Genomic DNA, 25752 nt, shown 5'->3' with positions numbered 1-25752 from the left:
AAGAGCGTGCAGTTTTAAGACACTTTCCAATTTACTTCCATTATCAAATATTGCACAGTCTTTTTATATGCACACTTTCGAAAGCACCAGCTACTACTGAGCATGTGCGCAAGCTCACAGGGTATACCTATACTAGTCTGTTATAAGCTTATAACTGTCAGAAAAAAAAGTCTGCTGCTTATTGGAAGTTCAGAGTAAGTGTTATTGCATTGTCTTTATTAGGCACTTGTTAATTATGCAATTCTACTGTATTTAGTGGTCCTTTAAAGGGATAGTAAAACACAATTTTCTTTTATGATTCAGGTAGAACATACAATTTTAAACAAATTTGCAATTTACTTATATTATCAAATTTGCTTCATTTTCACTACTGACAGGAAGCTGAACACATCTAGTTATCCAATCACAAGAGACAAATGTGTGCAGACACCAATTAGCAGCAGCTCCCACTAGTGTATGATATGTGCGTATTAATTTTTTAACATGGGATACTAAGAGAATGAAGCACATTTGAAAATAGAAGTGAATTTAAAAGTGTTTTAAAATGACATGCTCTATGTGAATCATGCAAGTTTAATTTTGACTTTCCTATCCCTTTTAAGTGCTTTTCTCTCATCTCAGTGCATTTTCTTTTTAAACGGGAAGAGTCCACAGCTGCATTCATTACTTTTGCGAATTCAGAACCTGGCCACCAGGAGGAGGCAAAGACACCCTAGCCAAAGGCTTTAACCCTTTAAGGACACAGCTTTCAGTTTGCCTAATTGTTTTATGACGGAAAAATTCCGTCATATGTCCTTAAGAGGTTAAATACCTCCCCCACTTCCCTCATCCCCTAGTCATTCTTTGCCTTTCGTCACAGGAAGTTGGCAGAGAAGTGTTAGAAGTTCGAGGGAGTCTCTTATGGAGGGTAGTACTCTTCGAGATGGGACTGGAGTTTTAAGTAGTCCTGTCAGCCTCTCAGTGAGAGCATGGATGATGAAAGTTAAGAGTCCAGAGATGCAGGGAGAGTCTTTCTGCGAAACCATCCCGACTCCTATTAACAGCTACTTGGCAATCAGTGTTGATGAGTTTCGCTACTTGCCTATATTCACTCAAGTCCATGTCAGAGGCAAGGCTACTATCTGTCACACTTGAAGGGCCGTGTTTCTGTTCCACAGCGTAGATTCCGGTAAGATTGTTTAATTTTACTTCATTATGTGATGTGATGTTAACATCTTTATCTTAAATAGGAATCATGGGTTAATATCCTCTGGGGGGGGGGGGGGGCTTTAAAGAACCATTAAACACCTGCTTAAGATTTTCTGAACTAACTGTTTCTGATGAATCAAAATTAATACACTGTTCTCAATGCTGTATATTCATCTTACTACAAGCTCTTCAAGAAGACTCTTCATATTTTCTATGCTTATCCACAGCTTGTATTTCTCTTGTAAGGTGTATCCAGTCCACGGATCATCCATTACTTGTGGGATATTCTCCTTCCCAACAGGAAGTTGCAAGAGGATCACCCACAGCAGAGCTGCTATATAGCTCCTCCCCTAACTGCCATATCCAGTCATTCTCTTGCAACTCTCGACAAGCATGGAGGTAGTAAGAGAGAAGTGGTGAAACGTAGTTGTTTTTTTTTTCTTCAATCAAAAGTTTGTTATTTTTAAATGGTACCGGAGTTGTACTATTTTGTCCCAGGCAGAAAATAGAAGAAGAATCTGCCTGTGATTTCTATGATCTTAGCAGGTTGTAACTAAGATCCATTGCTGTTCTCACACATGACTGAAGAGAGAGGTAACTTCAGCGGGGGAATGGCGTGCAGGTTATCCTGCTATGAGATATGTGCAGTTAAAAAAATTTCTAGACTTTTCGTACTATCCTACCTATGATCCAGGAGGGTCAATATATGACTAAAGTGGATTTAAAGGATGCTTATCTAAACATTCCGATACACAAAGATCATCATCGGTTTCTCAGGTTTGCCTTCCTAGACAGGCTTTACGAAGGTTCTGGGGTCACTTCTGGCGGTCCTAAGAACGCGGGGCATAGCAGTGGCCCCTTATTTAGACGACATCCTGATACAGGCGTCAAATTTCCAAATTGCCAGGTCTCATACGGACATAGTTCTGGCATTTCTAAGGTCGCATGGGTGGAAGGTGAACGAAGAAAAGAGTTCTCTATCCCCTCTAACAAGAGTCTCCTTTCTGGGAACTCTAATAGATTCTGTAGAAATGAGGATTTACCTGACAGAGTCCAGGTTATCAAAACTTCTAAATTCCTGCCGTGTTCTTTATTCCACTTCTCGCCCTTCGGTGGCTCAGTGTATGGAAGTAATCGGCTTAATGGTAGCGGCAATGGACATAGTGCTGTTTGCACGCCTACATCTCAGACAGCTGTTACTCTGCATGCTCAGTCAGTGGAATGGGGATTACACAGATTTGTCCCCTCTACTAAATCTGGATCAAGAGACCAGGGATTCTCTTCTCTGGTGGCTATCTCGGGTCCATCTGTCCAAAGGTATGACCTTTCGCAGGCCAGATTGAACTCCCTGATGGCTCAGGGGTCGTGGACTCAGGAGGAGACACTCCTTCCAATAAACATTCTGGAACTGAGAGCGATAGTCAATGCTCTTCAGGCTTGGCCTCAGCTAGCGACAATGAGGTTCATCAGATTTCAATCGGACAACATCACGACTGTGGCTTACATCAACCATCAAGGGGAACAAGGAGTTCCCTAGCGATGTTAGAAGTCTCAAAGATAATTCACTGGACAGAGATTCACTCTTGCCACCTATCAGCTATCCATATCCCAGGTGTAGAGAACTGGGAGGCGGATTTTCTAAGTCGTCAGACTTTTCATCCGGGGGAGTGGGAACTCCATCCGGAGGTGTTTGCACAATTGATTCATCGTTGGGGCAAACCAGAACTGGATCTCATGGCGTCTCGCCAGAACGCCAAACTTCCTTGTTACGGATCCAGGTCCAGGGATCCCAAGGCGACGCTGATAGATGCTCTAGCAGCGCCTTGGTCTTTCAACCTGGCTTATGTGTTTCCACCGTTTCCTCTGCTTCCTCGTCTGATTGCCAAAATCAAGCAGGAGAGAGCATCGGTGATCTTGATAGCGCCTGTGTGGCTACGCAGGACTTGGTATGCAGATCTGGTGGACATGTCATCCTTTCCACCATGGACTCTGCCGCTGAGACAGGACCTTCTACTTCAAGGTCCTTTCAACCATCCAAATCTAATTTCTCTGAAACTGACTGCCTGGAGATTGAACGTTTGATTTTATCAAAGCGTGGCTTCTCCGAGTCAGTCATTGATACCTTAATTCAGGCACGAAAGCCTGTCACCAGGAAAATCTATCATAAGATATGGCGTAAATATCTTTATTGGTGTGAATCCAAGGGTTACTCGTGGAGTAAAGTCAGGATTCCCAAGATATTATCTTTTCTCCAAGAAAGATTGGAAAAAGGATTGTCAGCTAGTTCCTTAAAGGGACAGATTTCTGCTCTGTCTATTCTTTTGCACAAGCGTCTGGCGGATGTTCCAGACGTTCAGGCATTTTGTCAGGCTTTAGTTAGAATCAAGCCTGTGTTTAAACCTGTGGCTCCGCCATGCAGTTTAAATTTGGTTCTTAAAGTTCTTCAAGGGGTTCCGTTTGAACCTCTTCATTCCATAGATATCAAACTTTTATCTTGGAAAGTTCTTTTTTTGGTAGCTATTTCCTCGGCTCGTAGAGTTTCCGAGTTATCTGCCTTACAATGTGATTCTCCTTATCTGATCTTCCATGCAGATAAGGTAGTTCTGCGTACCAAACCTGTTTTTTTACCTAAGGTGATATCTAATAAGAATATCAATCAGGAGATTGTTGTTCCATCATTGTGTCCTAATCCTTCTTCAAAGAAGGAACGTCTATTACACAATCTTGACGTGGTTCGTGCTTTAAAGTATTATTTACAAGCTGCTAAAGATTTTCGTCAAACATCTGCTTTGTTTGTTGTCTACTCTGGACAGAGGAGAGGCCAAAAGGCTTCGGCAACTTCTCTTTCTTTTTGGCTAAGGAGTATAATACGCTTAGCTTATGAGACTGCTGGCCAGCAGCCTCCTGAAAGGATTACAGCTCATTCTACTAGAGCTGTGGCTTCCACTTGGGCCTTTAAAAATGAGGCTTCTGTTGAACAGATTTGCAAGGCGGCGACTTGGTCTTCGCTTCATACCTTTTCAAAATTCTATAAATTTGATACTTTTGCTTCTTCGGAAGCTATTTTTGGGAGATAGGTTTTACAGGCAGTGGTACCTTCCGTTTAAGTACCTGCCTTGTCCCTCCCTTCATCCGTGTACTTTAGCTTTGGTATTGGTATCCCACAAGTAATGGATGATCCGTGGACTGGATACACCTTACAAGAGAAAACAAAATTTATGCTTACCTGATAAATTTATTTCTCTTGTGGTGTATCCAGTCCACGGCCCGCCCTGTCATTTTAAGGCAGGTATTTTTTAACTTTAAACTACAGTCACCACTGCACCCTATGGTTTCTCCTTTCTCTGCTTGTCTTCGGTCGAATGACTGGATATGGCAGTTAGGGGAGGAGCTATATAACATCTCTGCTGTGGGTGATCCTCTTGCAACTTCCTGTTGGGAAGGAGAATATCCCACAAGTAATGGATGATTCGTGGACTGGATACACCACAAGAGAAATAAATTTATCAGGTAAGCATAAATTATGTTTTTCCTATCTATGGTGCCATCTTGTAATGTGCGTTCCACACAGGCACTGCAGTCACATGTGCACAGCAGCTTCTTCTCTCACTGATGTAACTTATTGAAGGCAGCCAAATTGTCCTCATATACTGCAATGCATTACAGTGAATGAGCATTGACAAAGTTTAATTTTATGTGTGTAATACAGTAACTGCTTCTTATTTTATAAAACATGTTTTCAACATGGTATGTACCCTGAACAGATCTCCACAGTCTTTGTTTCACTCACTGTTTATAACTGAAAGAAGCAGTCACCAGCCCAATGTTCAGTGGCAAGGGGGGAGGAGGGAGTCTAGCAGCTGTTTTTTTTATTCAGAGAGATCTCTGCAATATCCAAGGAAATATCTGTGTGTTCAGAGATCTCTGAATAACAGTGAGTTAAAAAAAAAAAAAAAGCTGCTAGACTCCCTCCTCCCCCTCCCCTCTGCCACTGAACATCAGGCTGGTGATTGCTTCTTTCAGTTATAAATAGTGAATGAAACAAAGACTGTGGAGATCTGTTCAGGGTACATACCATGTTGAAAACATGTTTTATAAAATAAGAAGCAGTTACTGTATTACACACATAAAATTAAACTTTGTCAATGCTTATTCACTGTAATGCATTGCAGTATATGAGGACAATTTGGCTGCCTTCAATAAATTACATCAGTGAGAGAAGAAGCTGCTGTGCACACGTGTCATGTGACTGCAGTGCCTGTGTTGAACGCACGTTACAAGATGGCACCATAGATAGGAAAATACAAGCTGTGGATTAGCATAGAAAATATGAAGAGTCTTCTTGAAGAGCTTGTAATAAGATGAATATACAACATTGAGAACAGTGTGTTAGTTTATTTTGATTCCTTAGAAACAGTTTAGAAAATTTTAAGCAGGTATTTAGTGTCCCTTTTAATCATGTCTGCAATGTGGTTCTATCTGCTGAATGTGTAGTAATACTTTAGGCTCATGGCTTTTTTGAACATTACGGCCTTATCAATTTGCGCAATCTTTAGATTTGCACGCTCTTTTTATGACTTGCACGGTGCACCCCGTGACCAGGTGCGGTTACTTTGTTTTCACTTCCGTATGCTGACTGTGTTGCGACAGAGAGTCTGCTCTTTGGTTGTCTGGTTCACAGGAGGTGGTGAGTGCCCCAGCCATTGGGGGTGTAAAAAGAGGTGCCAGTTAGTGTTGGTCATTTTTGTAATCCCAAGATGGAGGATTCTGATTTTTTTTTTCTCTCGATGCGGACAATGCGTTTTGTGATGAATATGAATTGGCCCGGGTTATCCATGCCCATCAGTTATGTTCCGATTGCCGTTCCAGGGTACTCTCTTCTCCCGATTCAGGGTCCACAGAGTGCGTTGAGCCTTCCGCCCCTGAGGATTCTAGGTCCTGTGAGGCGCATGTCTAATAACCTTCCTTTGCTACGCAAGCAGGTGTCCCTATGGCCTTTACTCCTCCGGAAGTTGGCTTGTTTCCTCCAGAGGTTACGGCATGGTCCCGCATGGTCATATCTGTGGCCTTGACTCATTTTGTATCTCCCAAGTGAAATATTTTTATGATACAGTCAGTGTTCTGTTAACCAGGGCCCGTCGAGCATGGGAAGCGTGGGCCTCTGAGGCTTCAGAGGCCCCAACCTTGGGGCCGGAGTAGTTTGTCGATCCGGCAAGGGATAATTTTGCCTTCCGTTATAGGTTGGTACGTCTTTGTGTCCTACTACGGCATGTTTTGGTGTTGCTGGAGGATCCCAGTTCTAGTGGGCTGAGGGATTTGAGGCGTTAGATGCCGGATGGCACATTGGATATGACGCTTGAGGATGATGCTAATCTCCTTGACCTCGCGGTCTTTATGGTTTTCTTTTATGTATCGGTTCCAGATCTGAGCTTGGATGAAGGGGGGCCTCTGATCAGCTGATCCAGTTGGCGTAACTTTTTTTTTCTTGGGCGTTCACCCACGGGTGCTGCCTTTATGTTTTTTTTTTAATCTGGTTAGGATGTATTTGATTTGTTGTATAAGCTCACGTTTGATTTAACTTCTGTTTTGGAAATGTTTTTTCTCTTGAACTAATACTTGCGATTTTATGGTCGCATGGGCACTTCCTCGGAAGTTACACACTTTGGTTAACACCAAGGTTATGTTTTATAGTTCATATTATAAAACATTCAGGTCGATATTTTTCTTGGACCTCAGACAGTTCTGGAGTTTTCTTGTAGCAGGCAGGTACTGGTCGGGCGCTGTCTACTGTTTTCTTGGGTTCATGTCACTCTTGTGGTGCTGATTATCCTATCGGATTAAAAAAAAGAAAATAAAAAAAAAGAGAGAAAGAAATGCCTCTTATGGCCCAGTGTTATGGACTTGGATCCTACTACAAAGGACGGGGCCTGGGGTGAGGTTGTGAGCTCCGATATAAGTTGGTTCTTGCTAACATTATTGCTTGAGATGCGTGACTTTTTTTTTTTTTTTTCAGACGTCATTGTGGTTCCTAGGATCCGTAGGCTTCCATTCCTTTTGAGTCTGGAAATGGGATTGACTTCCGGAAGTCTACTATCTGGTGGACGATTTGTGTCTCCTCTTGCGGTATCTCTGGATGAAGACTCTGTGGCCTAGTCGCATTCAGTTTGCGGGGGCGATGTTTCCTACCCTCCCGTCTTGGGTTGGGTTATTTATCTGGAAGTGCGGGCATGTCCTTCCTCCTTTTCAAAGTGTTTTGTTTGCTCTAGTACGTAGAGTACAGGGGCATCCCTGTCTTTCTACTAAGAGCTGCGAGGCTCTCGTTGTTGTTCCTTTTCAAGGATGTCGGGAGACCGATCCTGCAAGGATCTCTGGAAACTGTTGTTTTCTCAAGATAAGAACTGCCCCTTATCATACCAGGGTCTCTCGTATGCTTTCCCTCGATATTATTGCAGATCTAGCCCTTCGGGCTTAGGGGTAGGGTACCTGGGGTCAGTTGCAGTCTTTTCGCCAGTCTGGGTCAGAAAATTGACCATTTATGTTCACCAGTGTATGGGTCATGTCGTTGGACCTGTCTACATAGATTACCTTGCAATCCAGGGGTATTGGTTGCCCCCCTTCTAAACCGGTGGGGAGTCCTTTGTGGATGTTGCTAGGTCCTTTACATCTAAGGATTTAGATGGCGGAAGGCACTGTCTGGGTGCACTCCAAACCATAGGAGGCAGCTTATGGGTTCCTCAGGAGCTTTAGATCTTCTGATCGGTTCTGTTATTAGAGGACTCCGGCTTATGACCATGTCTTTTGCCTGGAACGGATATGGACGGTACTGTTTACCCTTGGGGTTTGTTCTCCCGCCTGGCCCTTTGGAGCGGGCGGGAGGTTTCTGACTCTCATGGGAGATTTATATCAGCCCAAGGCTTCTGTTTGAGGTTTCTGACAGATCCCTATGTGTCTTCTGGAATATCTGATGCTTCTGGTAGGCTCCAGTTGCTGTTCCAACTGGACTGACAATATTGGGGTTTAGCCTCTATTGTTAGGGTGGTTACCGTTGCCTAATCCTGTTCTTCTCGCCTGAGGTGAGGAAAGGGTTTTTACTTGTTCTCCTGTATTGGGAGGTACCTCAGTATCTGAAGGACCTGTTGGTCCTTGTTTTTTCCCTCTCTTGCGTCCTCAGAATTACGGAATGTATTCTGGTATCGGAAAGCTGTGGGTCAGAATACTTTTCTTCCCTTGGTGAGTGTTCCTTCTTTTTGGAAGGCTGCTGTGTAAGGGTCCTTGGACCCGAGCATGAGGTTCCTGTCATGGTTCAGGATAGCCTGCCAGTTCAGTTAGGGTTCTACTCTGGGGGTTTGATTCCTCGTAGATCCATCCTTTTTCTTCCAGGTGTCTGAGACTCTTGGTTTTGATCTTTCACTAGCCTTTGAGCTGGGCCCGTTATCCTGGAAGGAAGGCTGGGGATCAGTCTGCTTTTGCAGTATGGACCGTTTGCTGGTATTGAATCTGTCCTCCCCGTTAATGGGGGGAGTCTTTGTGTCCATCTCTCTACTGACTGCGTCTGCTGCCAGGATGGAACGCTCTTTGAACGGGAGCTGTTGTCGAGCTTTTCGGCACTTTTCAGTGGGATGTGTTCCGAAATGACTCGGGACGGCTTGCTGCCTGGGGATTGGTCATCACGAGTTTTGTGCACAGGTGGCTCTGTGCCCTCTTGGAGAGCTCTTTTTAGTGGCTAGGACAGTTTTCTGTCTCTGCGTTGTCTATGCTTGTTTAGCTGGACGGATCTTAACTTGTCTAGGTTACAAGGGGGAACTTGCGGTTTTCTGCATCACCATGGTTGGTATGGTGCGGTGTCAGGGTTATATGGGTGACTTTCTGGTCATCCTAGTGACGTTTTTCTCTTGACTATGGACCTATCTTCTGGTCCTTGTCGTCCTATGGAATTTGTTTCCCTGGACAGTGGTCCTGTGGCATCCTCGGGTTGCTCTAAGTTGGATTGGATCCTTTTGATATCTCATAGGGTCTTCTATTCTCCCTCTCGGGGGTAGATAGGGATTTTGCCAGTTTGGCTTGAGCCTGTGTTGGATGGTCCTTCGGATCTCTTACGGGTTCCTCTTCTCTCCCTCTATGGGGTTGATGGAGGTTTTTTGGTTCTAGGTCAGAAATGTTTTCTGTGGGAGTGGAGTGCCGCAGGGTTGACTCCTCGGAATCCTTGTGCTCAGCAGACTCTTGAGTCTTAGTGGTCTCTAACATGGCTTTGCAGGTTATGTAACTGATGAGTGGTTACCCGGGCTTCCGGTTTTTCCCCTTGTCGTATGTAGTTTTCTTTGTGGGGTGTCTTGTAATTTCAGGCTGTGGTGCCTTTCGAAGGAGCTGCCTTTTTTGTACCCACCCTTGCATTCAGTGTTCTCTAGCTTGGGTATTGTTTTCCCAAAAAGTAATGAATGCAGCTGTGGACTCTTCCCGTTTTTAAGAAGAAAAACATAAATTATGCTTACCTGATAATTTTCTTTTCTTCTGACGGGAAGAGTCCACAGCTCCCGCCAGCGCTTTATTTATGGGGCGGCTGTACATTTTTGTTTTAATGGCACCTTTTTTTCACCCTGATATTTCTCCTACTGTTCCTTGTTCCCTTGGCAGAATGACTGCGGGATGAGGGAAGTGGGGGGAGGTATTTGAAGCCTTTGGCTGGGGTGTCTTTGCCTCCTCCTGGTGGACAGGTTCTGAATTCCCCAAAGTAATGAATGCAGCTGTGGACTCTTCCCGTCAGAAGAAAAGAAAATGATCAGGTAAGCATAATTTGTTTTTCACAGTTATACAGTGCTAATTTGTGTGTGTTATTGTTATCTAGGTAACATTGTGCTCACTCCCGTGGAGTTATGTACACTGCCAGAGTGCAACTTACTAGTAGCCATTTATGGCCTTTGGTCAGGGATTTAATAAATTATTTTTAATTTTTATTTTATTTTTTTCTCCTTTTTTCATGATTCAGAAAGAGCATGCAATTTGTCTTCGTTTTCTTGCTATCTTTATTTGAAAAGGCATGAATCTAAGCTTAGGAGCCCGCCCATTTTTGGTTCAGACCCTGGATAGCGCTTGCTGATTGGTGGCTACGTATACTAAATGCTACTTCATAATGCTGGCCACCAAAACATTCTGTGTTGAACATGGTTACCTGTATATCTTCCCCTGGGAACTTGTACATTCTTTCTTTTGGTTTCTGGTACATCCTTTATACTAATAACACCTGCATCTGTCTCTTCTCCAGCTCTCTCTTCCTCTTGTTGTAAATTCTGGCATCAACTACATCTCTGCAATTTCTTCTTGGATGTCCTTATATTCCTACAGCTCAATATTTAAGAAACTGAGTATCTGCAGTGCTTACTATTCACCACCACATTACCCACACTCGGGGCTCGTTTCCATTGCAGTGATACATTGTGGAAACTGGTGATAACTTTAATGGAGATAAAGTTTTTCTAAACTTTAGCACCTCAATGGAAACTAGGAAACTAACTTCACTGTCTCTTTATGCCTGTAGATAGTAAATTCTTCAGAGCAAGGCTCTACTCTTCCTGTTTCAATATGTAATTTATTCATATATTTTACAGTTGTATCATCTATGCGCAGTTACCTGTGTATGACCATTTAGACCCATAAAGCACTTACATGTGGCCTCCTCTAATCACAGGGGGTTGTGTTGAGTAATCAGGTGTTGTTCCTTATGGCTGGCTAAACCAGTTCCAGCATTTGAACCCGGTGGCACTGTTTTTTCTTAGATGCTGTGCTTTCACCTGCTTGAGTGATCTATTTATAGTGTAGTCTTAGTTCGGATCGGCCAGACTAGCTCTGATTGCAGTGTGTGAAAAAAAGTATACGCTGTCTGTGGCCTCATCGTAAGACACATACCTTACATTAGTCCTAGATGCTTGACATTGTTTTGTTCCTTATCAATAACGGATCCTGGTTCTGCATTGTATGGACATCGCAGGCCATGGAATGTAGCTTTTAGAACATCTAATTCTTGTTGAATGTGACTGTTTTTTACACATTACTCTGATTCAATTTTAAAATGGTATATAAGTTAATACAGTGCAATATAATTCTGATGCAAAATAAGTGAATCAAAGTACTTAGTATTGGTGACTTGGATCATCAGAACACAAGGGGACTTGTTTGTGTCTCATTAAGACTGTTGCCATTGTGGATTTTATTTATTTTCTCCTTTCTCTGCTCACTAAACTGAAATGCATTTTTAACAGTATTAATGAAGATACGCCAGCCCAGATTTACATATAAGTAAACATTTAAAATGTTATGTTTTGGACAAGGATGTCAAACCTATACAATTGGCCACACCGTAGTTTTCTTTCCATCTCATCAACTGTGTTTGTACCTTTTTATACCTTTTTAATAATATTGTTAGAGGAGCTCAAGAAATTCTATATTTGTATTTAAATAGACAGTGTACTTTGACCCCCCCTCCCTCCTTTTTCTGTATTCCTAATGACCCCTTTTTCCTGCTGGAGTGTGTGAAATAGTTTAAAAAGGGACAATGTACTATTTCAAATGACAAAATAAACATAAAATGAGCCATTTATAAAGAGTTCTGAAATACAAAATGTTTATTTTGTGATTCATATAGACAATACAATTTTAAGCAACTTTCCATTTTACTTCTGTCTAATTTGCTTCATTCTATTAATCTTTGTTGATGAAACAACAATCCACATGGGTGAGCCAATAACATGAGGCATATGTGCAGCCACCAATCAGCAGCTCTTGAGCCTACCTAGGTATGCTTTCCTACAAAGGATACTAACCGAACAAAAGAAATTAGATAATATAAGTTAAATTGGAAAGTTGTTTTTTTAAATGGCATGTTCTCTCTGAATCATAAAAGAAAAAAATGGGGTTAAATATCTCTTTTTAAGCGGTGGGCATAGTTTAAAAGATGAATTGAATAACTGACATTACATTCTTTTTATTTTGTGTATCTCTATACTCTAATCTCTTATATATATATATATATATATATATATATATATATATATATATATATATATATATATATATATATATATATATATATATATATATATATACTCTAATCTCTTATATATATATATATATATATATATATATATCTCAAAATCCAATTGTCACAAGGACAGGAAGTGATGTGAAATTTTTTGAACAGGGGCACAGATAGCAAATCAAAATTTTCCCTGTGCTATCCAAAACTAAACAAAAAATATTTGTCTAGAATTTCACCTAAAAAAAGTGCCTGTTCCAACTTGCATACAAATTCAACTTAAGAACAAACCTACAGAACCTATATTGTTTGTAACCTGGGGACTGCCTGTATGTATGAATGTATATGCACAAATAAGTAAATTAATAAAAATGTAAACATAAAAAAAAAAAAAAAAAAAAATTATCCTTTTTTAAAACCAAAGATTGTTACCCTAAATCAGATAAATATAACAAGCTCTGACTTATGCAGACATGAAGCTGGATATTGGTAAGAAAGCCCAGCGAGTTGAGATTGTTTTATTGTGTCCTTCGCAGATATTTCACACTGTTTGTTTGCTGCCCTGTCATCTATTTCCCTTTAGTGTTCTATAATTATTTATTTCTTTTTTCCTTTAGTTGACGTTGAGGATGCAGCAGTCAACAGAATTGCGTAAGTACTTTTCAGTTCATTCTTACACATTGTAGGAAACCTTTGTGTTAACGGAAATCGTGTTTGCTTTACATTGTACAACAGCTACTGATGCATAAACACTGAAATATTTACTCAACAATTTAGCATATATTGTCTGGGTCATTGACATGCCTTATGCTTTGTGCAACACATACCTTAAAGGGACAGTAGCCAACAATGAAATGGGTATACTTCAGTTTTGAAAAGAAGCATTTTTGCATTTTACTTTTTATTGACAAAAAATGTGTTTAGTAAATGTATTACTATTTCCGGGGCATATGTGCATATGCAGCACAAGTCCTGGGCACCTGAATTAAAGCATGCTGAGATTTGCTAGTGTGTTTGCTTGTTGTGTTTAGCAATTTTTCACTTGTCTATGCAAGCTACCGCCAGGTCTCCAGAATGCGACATAAGCCCATTAAACAGTGGTAGCTTTTCATTTTATTTTTAAATTTTATTTTTAGGCATTTTTGCTAATATAGGTTTATTTATCTCAAATAAAGCAGAGTTGCATAATTAACAAGTGTGTAATAGTAGTAGATTTTTTTTTTCACAAATGTATTTTGTTTCCCCATTTGCTGGCCCCCTGTATCATGTGACAGCCATCAGCCAATCACAGACTAGTATAGTAAGGTGATGGACAACATCCTGCAAATCTATCACTATCTGCTTGTCTAGTGCTTAAAGAGAGAGGTCAACACTGAAATGTGCATTTAAATTTTTTTCCAATATACGTCCATTAGCAAAGCTGCTTGTAGTAAGTTATTACTGTTTTTCAGTGGCATACGCACATATGCTGTGAGGGCCCCGTGCACCAGCATTCAAACGCCACACCTTCTCACAGAGTCAGCAGTGGCTTGTAAGACGCAAGTTTAAAGGGACAGTATACACCAATTTTCATTTAACTGCATGTAATAGACACTGCTATAAAGAATAAGATGCACAGATACTGATTATAAAATCCAGTATAAAACAGTTTAAAATGTACTTAGAAGCTTCCAGTTTAGCTCGGTTTAAAAGGTTACTGGAACACCCATTGCAAGTGGCAAATATCAGACACTCCCCCTTCCTTTGCATATGAAAAGACCCTTTACACAAACAGGAGCAAGCTATGATAGGTATACATCGGTATTCTCCAAAAACTTTGGAGCTTGGTTAGGAGTCTGAAAATCATGTTATTTAAAAATAAGCAAAACTATACATTAAAAAAAACGGCAACTTTATAGGCTATATAAATAGATCATCTACAAAACATTTATACAAAGAAAAAAACAAGTGTATAATGTCCCTTTAAGTCTTCACAGACACGATATACAACACTGCCAACTCTGAGCTTGGAAATTGCACAGGCCCTCACAGCATATGTGTATATGCCACTGAAAGCCTGTAAAAAAGGTTTACTAGAAGTAGTTATTGAATGGCACACTTGCACATTTCAGTTTTGACCTTTCTATCCCTTTTTAGACTGTGCAAGCTGTGGGTCTTGGAGTCTAAAAAGGCTGTAAAATCTGTGCTTGTAAAACGATATGAAAAATAAATCTGTAGAGTTGAAGTAAAACATTAGCATTAGTGTGTAGCTTATTTACATGCCCTGTTCATGTATTTGCATTACACCGATCTGAGGAAGCTGTGTGTGTCCCTGTTTGTCCCTGCAAGCTGGGTGTAATGTTTAGACTCTAATCCAGCCGTTGTCACCTGTGTGTGGACTCTGCTCTTGTTGCTGCCTCAAGACCGCGTGGCAGGCAGAGCAGAGTTCACTTGCTTGGCTTAGACTTTAAACTTGCTTGGATTGTAGATGTCAGCTCCTTCTAACTTTTGCTGCCATTGGTATAGATTTAACCCTCTAGCCTTTGGTTTCCTCCTTTACCTATATCCAATATGAGCTGCAAATATTGATTGTTTGTCTTATCTCTTTCCCTTATTTATGTTTTTTTTTTCTATTTGAAACATAGAATATAGGAACTTTTCCCTTTTTTAGTATTTTGTTTTAGCTTTTAGAGGTGTATGTGTATGTACAGGGATGCGCAATTCCTATTGCCCGAAGCCTGGGACATGTAGTTTTGTGCGTTTTTTTTTGTTGTTTTTTTGTTTGTTTGTTTTGTCCGTTTAACACTGCTGGGGGCAAGCAGACCACAGCAGGGCTAAAGTTTTATTTTGTATTTTTTTTTTTCATTGTTATTCTAATAGTGGCCAGCAGGAGATAACGCTCCCTTATACACTGTAAAATGGTCACGCCGCCTTATAAAAGTACAGCGCGGCCGTGAACGAGCAGGGAACATACTTATCTAATGTGTAGCAGTTCCCTGTGCACAACAAGCTCTCCTTGTCAGTGAGGTGTACTCTCGCAAGATCCCGGCGTCGTGTATGTGTGTGCCGGGTCTACCACCTCCCTATCCTCCAGAGCTTTGCATGTTAGCGGGAGCCTGCTGATTTCATGCCGGGCCAGCCAGCGCCCCCGGGGGCAGCGTTCTGTGATACTTCCTTCCAGCCTGACCGATGGCTTCTGACAGTGACAGAGGAATACTTCGATGCGCCCCAGGATGTCAACCTGTCCTGAGTTCCTATCTCTTTAAAACATTTTTTTCTAACCAACGCTGCCAGGCATGCTTTAATATAGCACTTGTCACTTTCTGGCTGCCTGGCAGCGTTACGGTTAGAAAAACCGCTTTAAAAGATAGGAATTCAGGACAGGTTGACATCCTGGGGCGAATCGAAGAACTCCTCTGTCACTGTCAGACGCCGTCGGGCTGGGAGGAAGTCTCACAGGGCGCTGCTCCCCGGGGGGGGGGGGGGCACTGATACACAAGGAGTATAAATCACATTTGACCCTCTATGGATAGGGAGGATGGTTCACTTAATAAAAAGAAACATAACTGATAAAACCGCATGATCCAGGACTCGCAAGTCTAAATTCTATTTTGCAGTACGGGAAAGGGGCAAATGGTTTAAAACTGAAGACTAAATTTCTCCAACATTGGTGTGTCCGGTCCACGGCGTCATCCTTACTTGTGGGATATTCTCTTCCCCAACAGGAAATGGCAAAGAGTCCCAGCAAAGCTGGTCACATGATCCCTCCTAGGCTTCGCCCACCCCAGTCATTCTCTTTGCCGTTGCACAGGCAACATCTCCACGGAGATGGTTAAGAGTTTTTTGGTGTTTAAATGTAGTTTTTATTCTTCTATCAAGTGTTTGTTATTTTAAAATAGTGCTGGTATGTACTATTTACTCTGAAACAGAAAAGGATGAAGATTTCTGTTTGTAAGAGGAAGATGATTTTAGCAGACAGTAACTAAAATCGATTGCTGTTTCCACACAGGACTGTTGGGGGAAACAGTTAGCAGACTTTTCTGCTTAAGGTATGACTAGCCATATTTCTAACAAGACCATGTAATGCTGGAAGGCTGTCATTTCCCCTCATGGGGACCGGTAAGCCATTTTCTTAGTTAAACATAAAAGAATAAAGGGCTTCAAAAAGGGCTTAAAAACTGGTAGACATTTTTCTGGGCTAAAACGATTGCTTTACTAGGCATATTATGCAGATTCTAACTAATAATTGGTATTATAATCTTGGGGAACGTTTAGAAAAACGGCAGGCACTGTGTTAGACACCTTTTTCAGATGGGGGCCTTTCTAGTTATAGACTGAGCCTCATTTTCGCGCCATTAATGCGCAGTTGTTTTTGGAGAGCAAGGCATGCAGATGCATGTGTGAGGAGCTAAGAATCACTGAAAAAGCTTATAGAAGGCGTCATTTGGTAAAGTATTCCCCTCTGGGCTTGGTTGGGTCTCAGCAAAGCATATAGCTGGGACTGTATAGGGGTTAAATGTAAAAACGGCTCCGGTTCCGTTATTTTAAGGGTTAAAGCTCTGAAATTTGGTGTGCAATACTTTTAATGCTTTAAGACACTGTGGTAATTTTTGAACAATTCCTTCATACTTTTTCACACATTCAGTAATAAAGTGTTTTCAGTTTGAAATTTAAAGAGACAGTAACGGTTTTATTGTAAAATGTTTTTTGTGCTTGGTTGACAAGTTTAAGCCTGTTTAACATGTCTGTACCATCAGATAAGCTATGTTCTATATGTATGAAAGCCAATGTGTCTCCCCATTTAAATTTATGTGATAAGTGTGCCATAGTGTCCAAACAAAGTAAGGACAATAATGCCACAGATAATGATATTGCCCAAGATGATTCCTCAAATGAGGGGAGTAAACATGATACTACATCATCCCCTACTGTGTCTACACCAGTTATGCCCACACAGGAGGCCCCTAGTACATCTAGTGCGCCAATACTTATTACCATGCAACAATTAACGGCTGTAATGGATAACTCCATAGCAAATCTTTTATCCAAAATGCCTACTTATTAGAGAAAGCGCGATTGCTCTGTTTTAAACACTGAAGAGCAGGAGGGCGCTGATGATATTTGTTCTGACATACCCTCACACCAATCTCAAGGGGCCATGAGGGAGGTTTTGTCTGATGGAGAAATCTCAGATTCAGGAAAAATTTCTCATCAAGCTGAAACTGATGTTGTGACATTTAAATTTAAATTAGAACATCTCTGCGCACTGCTTAAGGAGGTGTTATCTACTCTGGATGATTGTGACAATTTGGTCATTCCAGAGAAATTATGTAAGATGGACAAGTTCCTAGAGGTTCCGGTGCCCCCCGACGCTTTTCCTATACCCAAGCGGGTGGCGGACATAGTAAATAAAGAGTGGGAAAGGCCCGGCATACCTTTTGTTCCCCCCCCTATATTTAAGAAATTATTTCCTATAGTCGACTCCAGAAAGGACTTATGGCAGATAGTCCCCAAGGTCGAGGGGGCGGTTTCTACTCTAAACAAACGCACTACTATTCCTATCGAAGACAGTTGTGCTTTTAAAGATCCTATGGATAAAAAATTAGAGGGTTTGCTTAAAAAGATTTTTGTACAGCAAGGTTTCCTTCTACAACCAATTTCATGCATTGTTCCTGTCACTATGGCAGCGTGCTTCTGGTTCGAGTAACTAGAAAAGTCGCTCAGTAGAGAATCTTCGTATGAGGAGGTTATGGACAGAGTTCAAGCACTTAAATTGGCTAACTCTTTTGTTTTAGATGCCGCTTTGCAATTAGCTAGATTAGCTGCGAAAAATTCAGGGTTTGCTATCGTGGCGCGCAGAGCGCTTTGGCTAAAGTCTTGGTCAGCGGATGTGTCATCCAAGACAAAATTGCTTAACATTCCTTTCAAAGGTAAAACATTATTTGGACCAGATTTAAAAGAGATTATTTCAGACATCACTGGAGGAACGGGCCACGCCCTCCCACAGGATAGGTCTTTTAAGGCTAAAAATAAGCCTAATTTTCGTCCCTTTCGCAGAAACGGACCAGCCTCTAATTCTGCATCCTCTAAGCAAGAGGGTAATACTTCACAACCCAAACCAGCCTGGAAACCAATGCAAGGCTGGAACAAGGGTAAGCAGGCCAAGAAGCCTACCACTGCTACCAAAACAGCATGAAGGGATAGCCCCCGATCCGGAACCGGATCTAGTGGGGGGCAGACTCTCTCTCTTTGCTCAGGCTTGGGCAAGAGTTGTTCAGGATCCTTGGGCGCTAGAAATAGTTTCTCAAGGTTATCTTCTGGAATTCAAGGAACTACCCCCAAGGGGAAGGTTCCACAGGTCTCAATTATCCTCAAACCAAATAAAGAGACAGGCATTCTTACATTGCGTAGAAGACCTGTTAAAGATGGGAGTGATACATCCAGTTCCAATAAAAGAACAAGGAATGGGATTTTACTCAAATCTGTTCGTAGTTCCCAAAAAAGAGGGAACATTCAGACCAATTTTGGATCTGAAGATCCTAAACAAATTTCTCAGGGTTCCATCGTTCAAAATGGAAACCATTCGAACGATCCTTCCCACCATCCAGGAAAGTCAATTTATGACCACCGTGGATTTAAAGGATGCGTACCTACATATTCCTATCCACAAGGAACATCATCAGTTCCTAAGGTTCGCTTTTCTGGACAAGCATTACCAGTTTGTGACACTTCCATTCGGATTAGCCACTGCTCCGAGAATTTTCACAAAGGTACTAGGGTCCCTTCTAGCGGTTCTAAGACCAAGGGGCATTGCAGTAGTACCTTACTTGGACGACATCCTAATTCAAGCGTCGTCCCTGTCAAAAGCAAAGGCTCATACGGACATCGTCCTAGCCTTTTTCAGATCTCACGGATGGAAGGTGAACAAAGAAAAAAGTTCTCTGTCCCCGTCAACAAGAGTTCCCTTCTTGGGAACAATAATAGATTCCTTAGAAATTAGGATTTTTCTGACAGAGGTCAGAAAATCAAAACTTCTAAGCTCTTGTCAAGTACTTCACTCTGTTCCTCGTCCTTCCATAGCGCAGTGCATGGAGGTAATAGGTTTGATGGTTGCAACAATGGACATAGTTCCTTTTGCATGAATTCATCTATGACCATTACAACTGTGCATGCTCAAACAGTGGAATGGGGATTATACAGACTTGTCTCCGATGATTCAAGTAGATCAAAAGACCAGAGATTCACTCCGTTGGTGGCTGACCCTGGACAATCTGTCACAGGGAATGAGCTTCCGCAGACCAGAGTGGGTCATTGTCACGACCGACGCCAGTCTAGTGGGCTGGGGCGCGGTCTGGGAATCCCTGAAAGCTCAGGGTTTATGGTCTCGGGAAGAGTCTCTTCTCCCGATAAACATTCTGGAACTGAGAGCGATATTCAATGCTCTCAGAGCTTGGCCTCAACTAGCAAAGGCCAAATTCATAAGGTTTCAATCAGACAACATGACGACTGTTGCATATATCAATCATCAGGGGGGAACAAGGACTTCCCTGGCGATGAAAGAAGTGACCAAGATAATTCAATGGGCGGAGGATCACTCCTGCCACTTGTCTGCGATCCACATCCCAGGAGTGGAAAATTGGGAAGCGGATTTTCTGAGTCGTCAGACATTCCATCCGGGGGAGTGGGAACTCCATCCGGAAATCTTTGCCCAAATAACTCAATTATGGGGCATTCCAGACATGGATCTGATGGCGTCTCGTCAGAACTTCAAGGTTCCTTGCTACGGGTCCAGATCCAGGGATCCCAAGGCGACTCTAGTAGATGCACTAGTAGCACCTTGGACCTTCAACCTAGCTTATGTATTCCCACCGTTTCCTCTCATTCCCAGGCTGGTAGCCAGGATCAATCAGGAGAGGGCCTCAGTGATCTTGATAGCTCCTGCGTGGCCACGCAGGACTTGGTATGCAGACCTGGTGAATATGTCATCGGCTCCACCATGGAAGCTACCTTTGAGACGGGACCTTCTTGTTCAGAGTCCATTCGAACATCCGAATCTGGTTTCCCTCCAACTGACGGCTTGGAGATTGAACGCTTGATTTTATCAAAGCGTGGGTTTTCAGATTCTGTAATAGATACTCTGATTCAGGCTAGAAAGCCTGTAACTAGAAAAATTTACCATAAAATATGGAAAAAATATATCTGTTGGTGTGAATCCAAAGGATTGCCATGGAACAAGATAAAAATTCCTAAGATTCTATCCTTTCTACAAGAAGGTTTGGAGAAAGGATTATCTGCAAGTTCTCTAAAGGGACAGATCTCTGCTTTATCTGTTTTACTTCATAAACGACTGGCAGCCGTGCCAGATGTTCAAGCATTTGTTCAGGCTCTGGTTAGGATCAAGCCTGTTTATAGACCTTTGACTCCTCCCTGGAGTTTAAATCTAGTTCTTTCAGTTCTTCAAGGGGTTCCGTTTGAACCCTTACATTCCGTAGATATTAAGTTACTATCTTGGAAAGTTTTGTTTTTGGTTGCAATCTCTTCTGCTAGAAGAGTTTGAGTTATCTGCTCTGCAGTGTTCTCCTCCTTATCTGGTGTTCCATGCAGATAAGGTGGTTTTGCGTACTAAGCCTGGTTTTCTTCCTAAAGTTGTTTCTAACAAAAATATTAACCAGGAGATAGTTGTACCTTCTTTGTGTCCGAATCCAGTTTCAAAGAAGGAGCGTTTGTTACACAATTTGGACGTTGTCCGTGCTCTAAAATTCTATTTAGAGGCTACTAAAGATTTCAGACAAACATCATCCTTGTTTGTTGTTTATTCTGGTAAAAGGAGAGGTCAAAAAGCGACTTCTACCTCTCTTTCCTTTTGGCTTAAAAGCATTATCCGTTTGGCTTATGAGACTGCCGGACGGCAGCCTCCTGAAAGAATCACAGCTCACTCCACTAGGGCTGTGGCTTCCACATGGGCCTTCAAGAACGAGGCTTCTGTTGACCAGATATGTAAGGCAGCGACTTGGTCTTCACTGCACACTTTTCCAAATGTTACAAATTTGATACTTTTGCTTCTTCGGAGGCTATTTTTGGGAGAAAGGTTTTGCAAGCTGTGGTGCCTTCCGTTTAGGTGACCTGATTTGCTCCCTCCCTTCATCCGTGTCCTAAAGCTTTGGTATTGGTTCCCACAAGTATGGATGACGCCGTGGACCGGACACACCAATGTTGGAGAAAACAGAATTTATGCTTACCTGATAAATTACTTTCTCAAACGGTGTGTCCGGTCCACGGCTCGCCCTGGTTTTTTAATCAGGTCTGATGAATTATTTTCTCTAACTACAGTCACCACGGTATCATATGATTTCTCCTATATATATATTTCCTCCTGTCCGTCGGTCGAATGACTGGGGTGGGCGGAGCCTAGGCGGGATCATGTGACCAGCTTTGCTGGGACTCTTTGCCATTTCCTGTTGGGGAAGAGAATATCCCACAAGTAAGGATGACGCCGTGGACCGGACACACCGTTGGAGAAAGTAATTTATCAGGTAAGCATAAATTCTGTTATTCTTTATATTATATAAAGAAGGGAGCATCTGCATTGACTTAAGTAACTAAATGAAGGCTACTTTTATATTATTATTTTTATATATTTCACATTTGATTTATAAAAATAAAAATACACGTACTTCATTCACAGACTATGGGGTGATTTCCTCATTGCATTTCAGGTACATAATCTTCTCCATATGTGCTTCTGTCAATCATTGCTCCTATGTGTCTGGTATTAAGAAGGGTAATTCACTGCTCAATATATGTTCTTTACAGTGAGAATGTAGGTATATGTTTACAAGCCCATTGTATATACCTGCATTATACTGCTTTCATTTACACTACATTACATATTTCTATGTGTCCTGGTAAATTGCATTTTTTTTAGTAGGTGATACAATTTTAGTTTGTCCAGAAGGTTACATGATGTACAAAGGTTTCACCTGTAAGATGCTTTTTTAGGAAGAATTACCCAGCATGAATATGTTGACAGTTGAACAGATAATACAGATAAAACCTTATTTAAATACAGTTTTGATTAAAAATATTTTGCAAATCAGGACAAGTAGATTGGGATCCTGCTTTAGTCCCTTGGACAAGTAGTTTATTTTTAAATGTCTACACCGCTGATGTATATGTGTGTATATATAGCTATGAGATATATGATCCCTTTTATTACCCATTTTCCAGTTTTGCTTAATCAACAGTTATACTTTTTATCTCTATGATTACCTGTATCTAGTCCCCTGCAGAGTGCCCCACATTTCAGTGCTATTTACAGACTTGCATTTTAGCTGGTTCTTCTATAACCATTATCATTTTCCACTGTAGTGAGCACAATGTTATCAAAATGGCACACACAAAATAGCACTGTCTGGCTTTTTTGCACGACTTAAAAAGCTAAAAAAAACACTGAGATAAGAGGCGGCCTGCAGGGGCTTAGAAACAGGCATAATTAGAGGTTATAAAAGTATATATAGCAATGTGTTCTGAATTATACATTTTATTTGTAAATTATTTACAAATGGCTCCCTCACCTTTATTTTCTTATTTGAAATAGCTCATTTTGTGTATTGTTTCCCTACCCTTACTGAATATAAAAACCATGTAACCAAGAAGATTTAGATAAAATAATGTTCCCACAGTTGGTGTCTGCAACAGAGAGGAATTTAAATGTTAATTTTAAATTGTTCTCTCTGAGTATTGGCCTTTTGAGTAGACCGTAAAAAAGATGATGAGGAGGACTGTGTAAATAGACAGAAATATGTCTGCTTTCCCTGCCAGCTCAACCCATTTCATTGGGTTGTGGTTTCAATTAGCAGTGACAGTTATCTGATATACAAAATTATATCCAAAGGTGCAATTTCCCATACATGTAAAATACATTTTAACACAATCAGAAAGCATTTTTTTTTTTAAAAACACTGCCCCTTTAAAACCAACCAGCACACATCAAAGTCTTTGCAGGGCTTGTAACAGACTCATTGTAGACATGTGTAACAACCATGACAGCAGCAGTACATTAGTTTGTGCACTTCGTGCCTTGGGATCATGATAATCACAAGATGCTACTTTCTCCTTGGTTGTTAAAAGAACATCTAATTACTGAAATGCAAGGAATTAAAGTGAAGGGCAATTTTCATGTGAAAGTGCCCGGTTTTTAAAAAACTATTAAAAACAGAGGCACTTTCATTCATGAAAATTGACATAGCAACGTATTTTAAAAGTACTTACCTTGTTCTTCTGAAACGCCAGATTGCCGTTCTGGGGCGCGATCCGATATCGATCGCAGTTTGCGGCGCAAGCGAGGGAACCGGCGTCGCCCGCAGTTTCAGCTCGCAACTCGAGCCATCCCATATAGGTCGCCGTCAGATGCTAACGTGCCGTAAGTCTCACAAACCAGCGATGTCCAGAAATCTGCGTAAGTACAAATTTCTGGCGTCGCCAGTGACTTGCGCCACGTTAGAAACTGCCGGCGCCTATAAAACCTGACTAAAGTTTAAAACACCCGCACTGTCTAACACGCCTCCCTAACATAGCCCGCACTGTCTAACACGCCTCCCTAACATAGCCCGCACTGTCTAACCCTCTATTCGCTATCCCCCCTCACTAGCCTAACAATAAAAATGCTATTAACCCCTAAACCGCCGCTCCTTTACCCCGCCGCAACCTAATAAAATTATTAACCCCTAAACCGCCGCTCCCGTACCCCGCCGCCAGCTATATTATATCTATAACCCCCTAAAGTGAGCCCCTAACACCGCCGCCATCTATATTAAAATTATTAACCCCTAATGTAAGCCCCTTACACCGCCGCCATCTCTATTAAAATGATTAACCCCTAATTTAATCTACCTACCCCGCCGCCAGCTATATTATCTATATTAACCCTAAGTATATTATAGTTAATATAGGTATTACATTATATATATTAACCCTAATTATATTAGGGTTAATATAGTTAATATAGTTACTATAGTATTTATATTAACTATATTAACTCTATCTAACCCTAACTAAATTTATATTAAATTAATCTAATTCATTTATAAACTAAAATATTCCTATTTAAATCTAAATACTTACCTATAAAATAAACCCTAAGATAGCTACAATATAATTAATAATTACATTGTAGCTATGTTAGGGTTAATATTTATTTCTCCAACATAGGTGTGTCCGGTCCACGGCGTCATCCTTACTTGTGGGATATTCTCTTCCCCAACAGGAAATGGCAAAGAGCCCAGCAAAGCTGGTCACATGATCCCTCCTAGGCTCCGCCTACCCCAGTCATTCTCTTTGCCGTTGTACAGGCAACATCTCCACGGAGATGGCTTAGAGTTTTTTAGTGTTTAACTGTAGTTTTTATTATTCAATCAAGAGTTTGTTATTTTGAAATAGTGCTGGTATGTACTATTTACTCAGAAACAGAAAAGAGATGAAGATTTCTGTTTGTATGAGGAAAATGATTTTAGCAACCGTCACTAAAATCCATGGCTGTTCCACACAGGACTGTTGAGAGCAATTAACTTCAGTTGGGGGAACAGGGAGCAGTCTCTTGCTGCTTGAGGTATGACACATTCTAACAAGACGATGTAATGCTGGAAGCTGTCATTTTCCCTCTGGGATCCGGTAAGCCATGTTTATTACGATTGTAAATAAGGGCTTCAAAAAGGGCTTATTAAGACTGTAGACTTTTTTTGGGCTAAATCGATTGATTATTAACACATATTTAGCCTTGAGGAATCATTTTATCTGGGTATTTTGATATAATAATATCGGCAGGCACTGTTTTAGACACCTTATTCTTTAGGGGCTTTCCCAAAGCATAGGCAGAGCCTCATTTTCGCGCCGGTGTTGCGCACTTGTTTTTGAGAGGCATGGCATGCAGTCGCATGTGAGAGGAGCTCTGATACTTAGAAAAGACTTTCTGAAGGCGTCATTTGGTATCGTATTCCCCTTGGGGCTTGGTTGGGTCTCAGCAAAGCAGATACCAGGGACTGTAAAGGGGTTAAAGTTCAAAACGGCTCCGGTTCCGTTATTTTAAGGGTTAAAGCTTCCAAATTTGGTGTGCAATACTTTTAAGGCTTTAAGACACTGTGGTGAAAATTTGGTGAATTTTGAACAATTCCTTCATGTTTTTTCACATTTGCAGTAATAAAGTGTGTTCAGTTTAAAATTTAAAGTGACAGTAACGGTTTTATTTTAAAACGTTTTTTGTACTTGTTATCAAGTTTATGCCTGTTTAACATGTCTGAACTACCAGATAGACTGTGTTCTGAATGTGGGGAAGCCAGAATTCCTATTCATTTAAATAAATGTGATTTATGTGACAATGACAATGATGCCCAAGATGATTCCTCAAGTGAGGGGAGTAAGCATGGTACTGCATCATTCCCTCCTTCGTCTACACGAGTCTTGCCCACTCAGGAGGCCCCTAGTACATCTAGCGCGCCAATACTCCTTACTATGCAACAATTAACGGCTGTAATGGATAATTCTGTCAAAAACATTTTAGCCAA

General features: G+C 41.3%; 1 protein-coding gene across 1 annotated transcript in view; it reads left to right on the top strand.

Moving 5' to 3' along the window:
* The window catches only part of LMBR1L (limb development membrane protein 1 like), a gene marked incomplete in the record, with an annotated part of 163133 nt that overhangs the window by 75599 nt on the left and 61782 nt on the right, over positions 1-25752 (top strand). Inside the window, 1 exon segment of the mRNA XM_053708078.1 lies at positions 12832-12865. Coding sequence (XP_053564053.1) covers positions 12832-12865 — 34 coding nt within the window.

The sequence above is a fragment of the Bombina bombina genome, chromosome 3, assembly GCF_027579735.1.
Source record: "Bombina bombina isolate aBomBom1 chromosome 3, aBomBom1.pri, whole genome shotgun sequence".
Lineage (NCBI taxonomy): Eukaryota > Metazoa > Chordata > Amphibia > Anura > Bombinatoridae > Bombina > Bombina bombina.
This window is presented reverse-complemented; position numbering and strand designations above follow the sequence as displayed.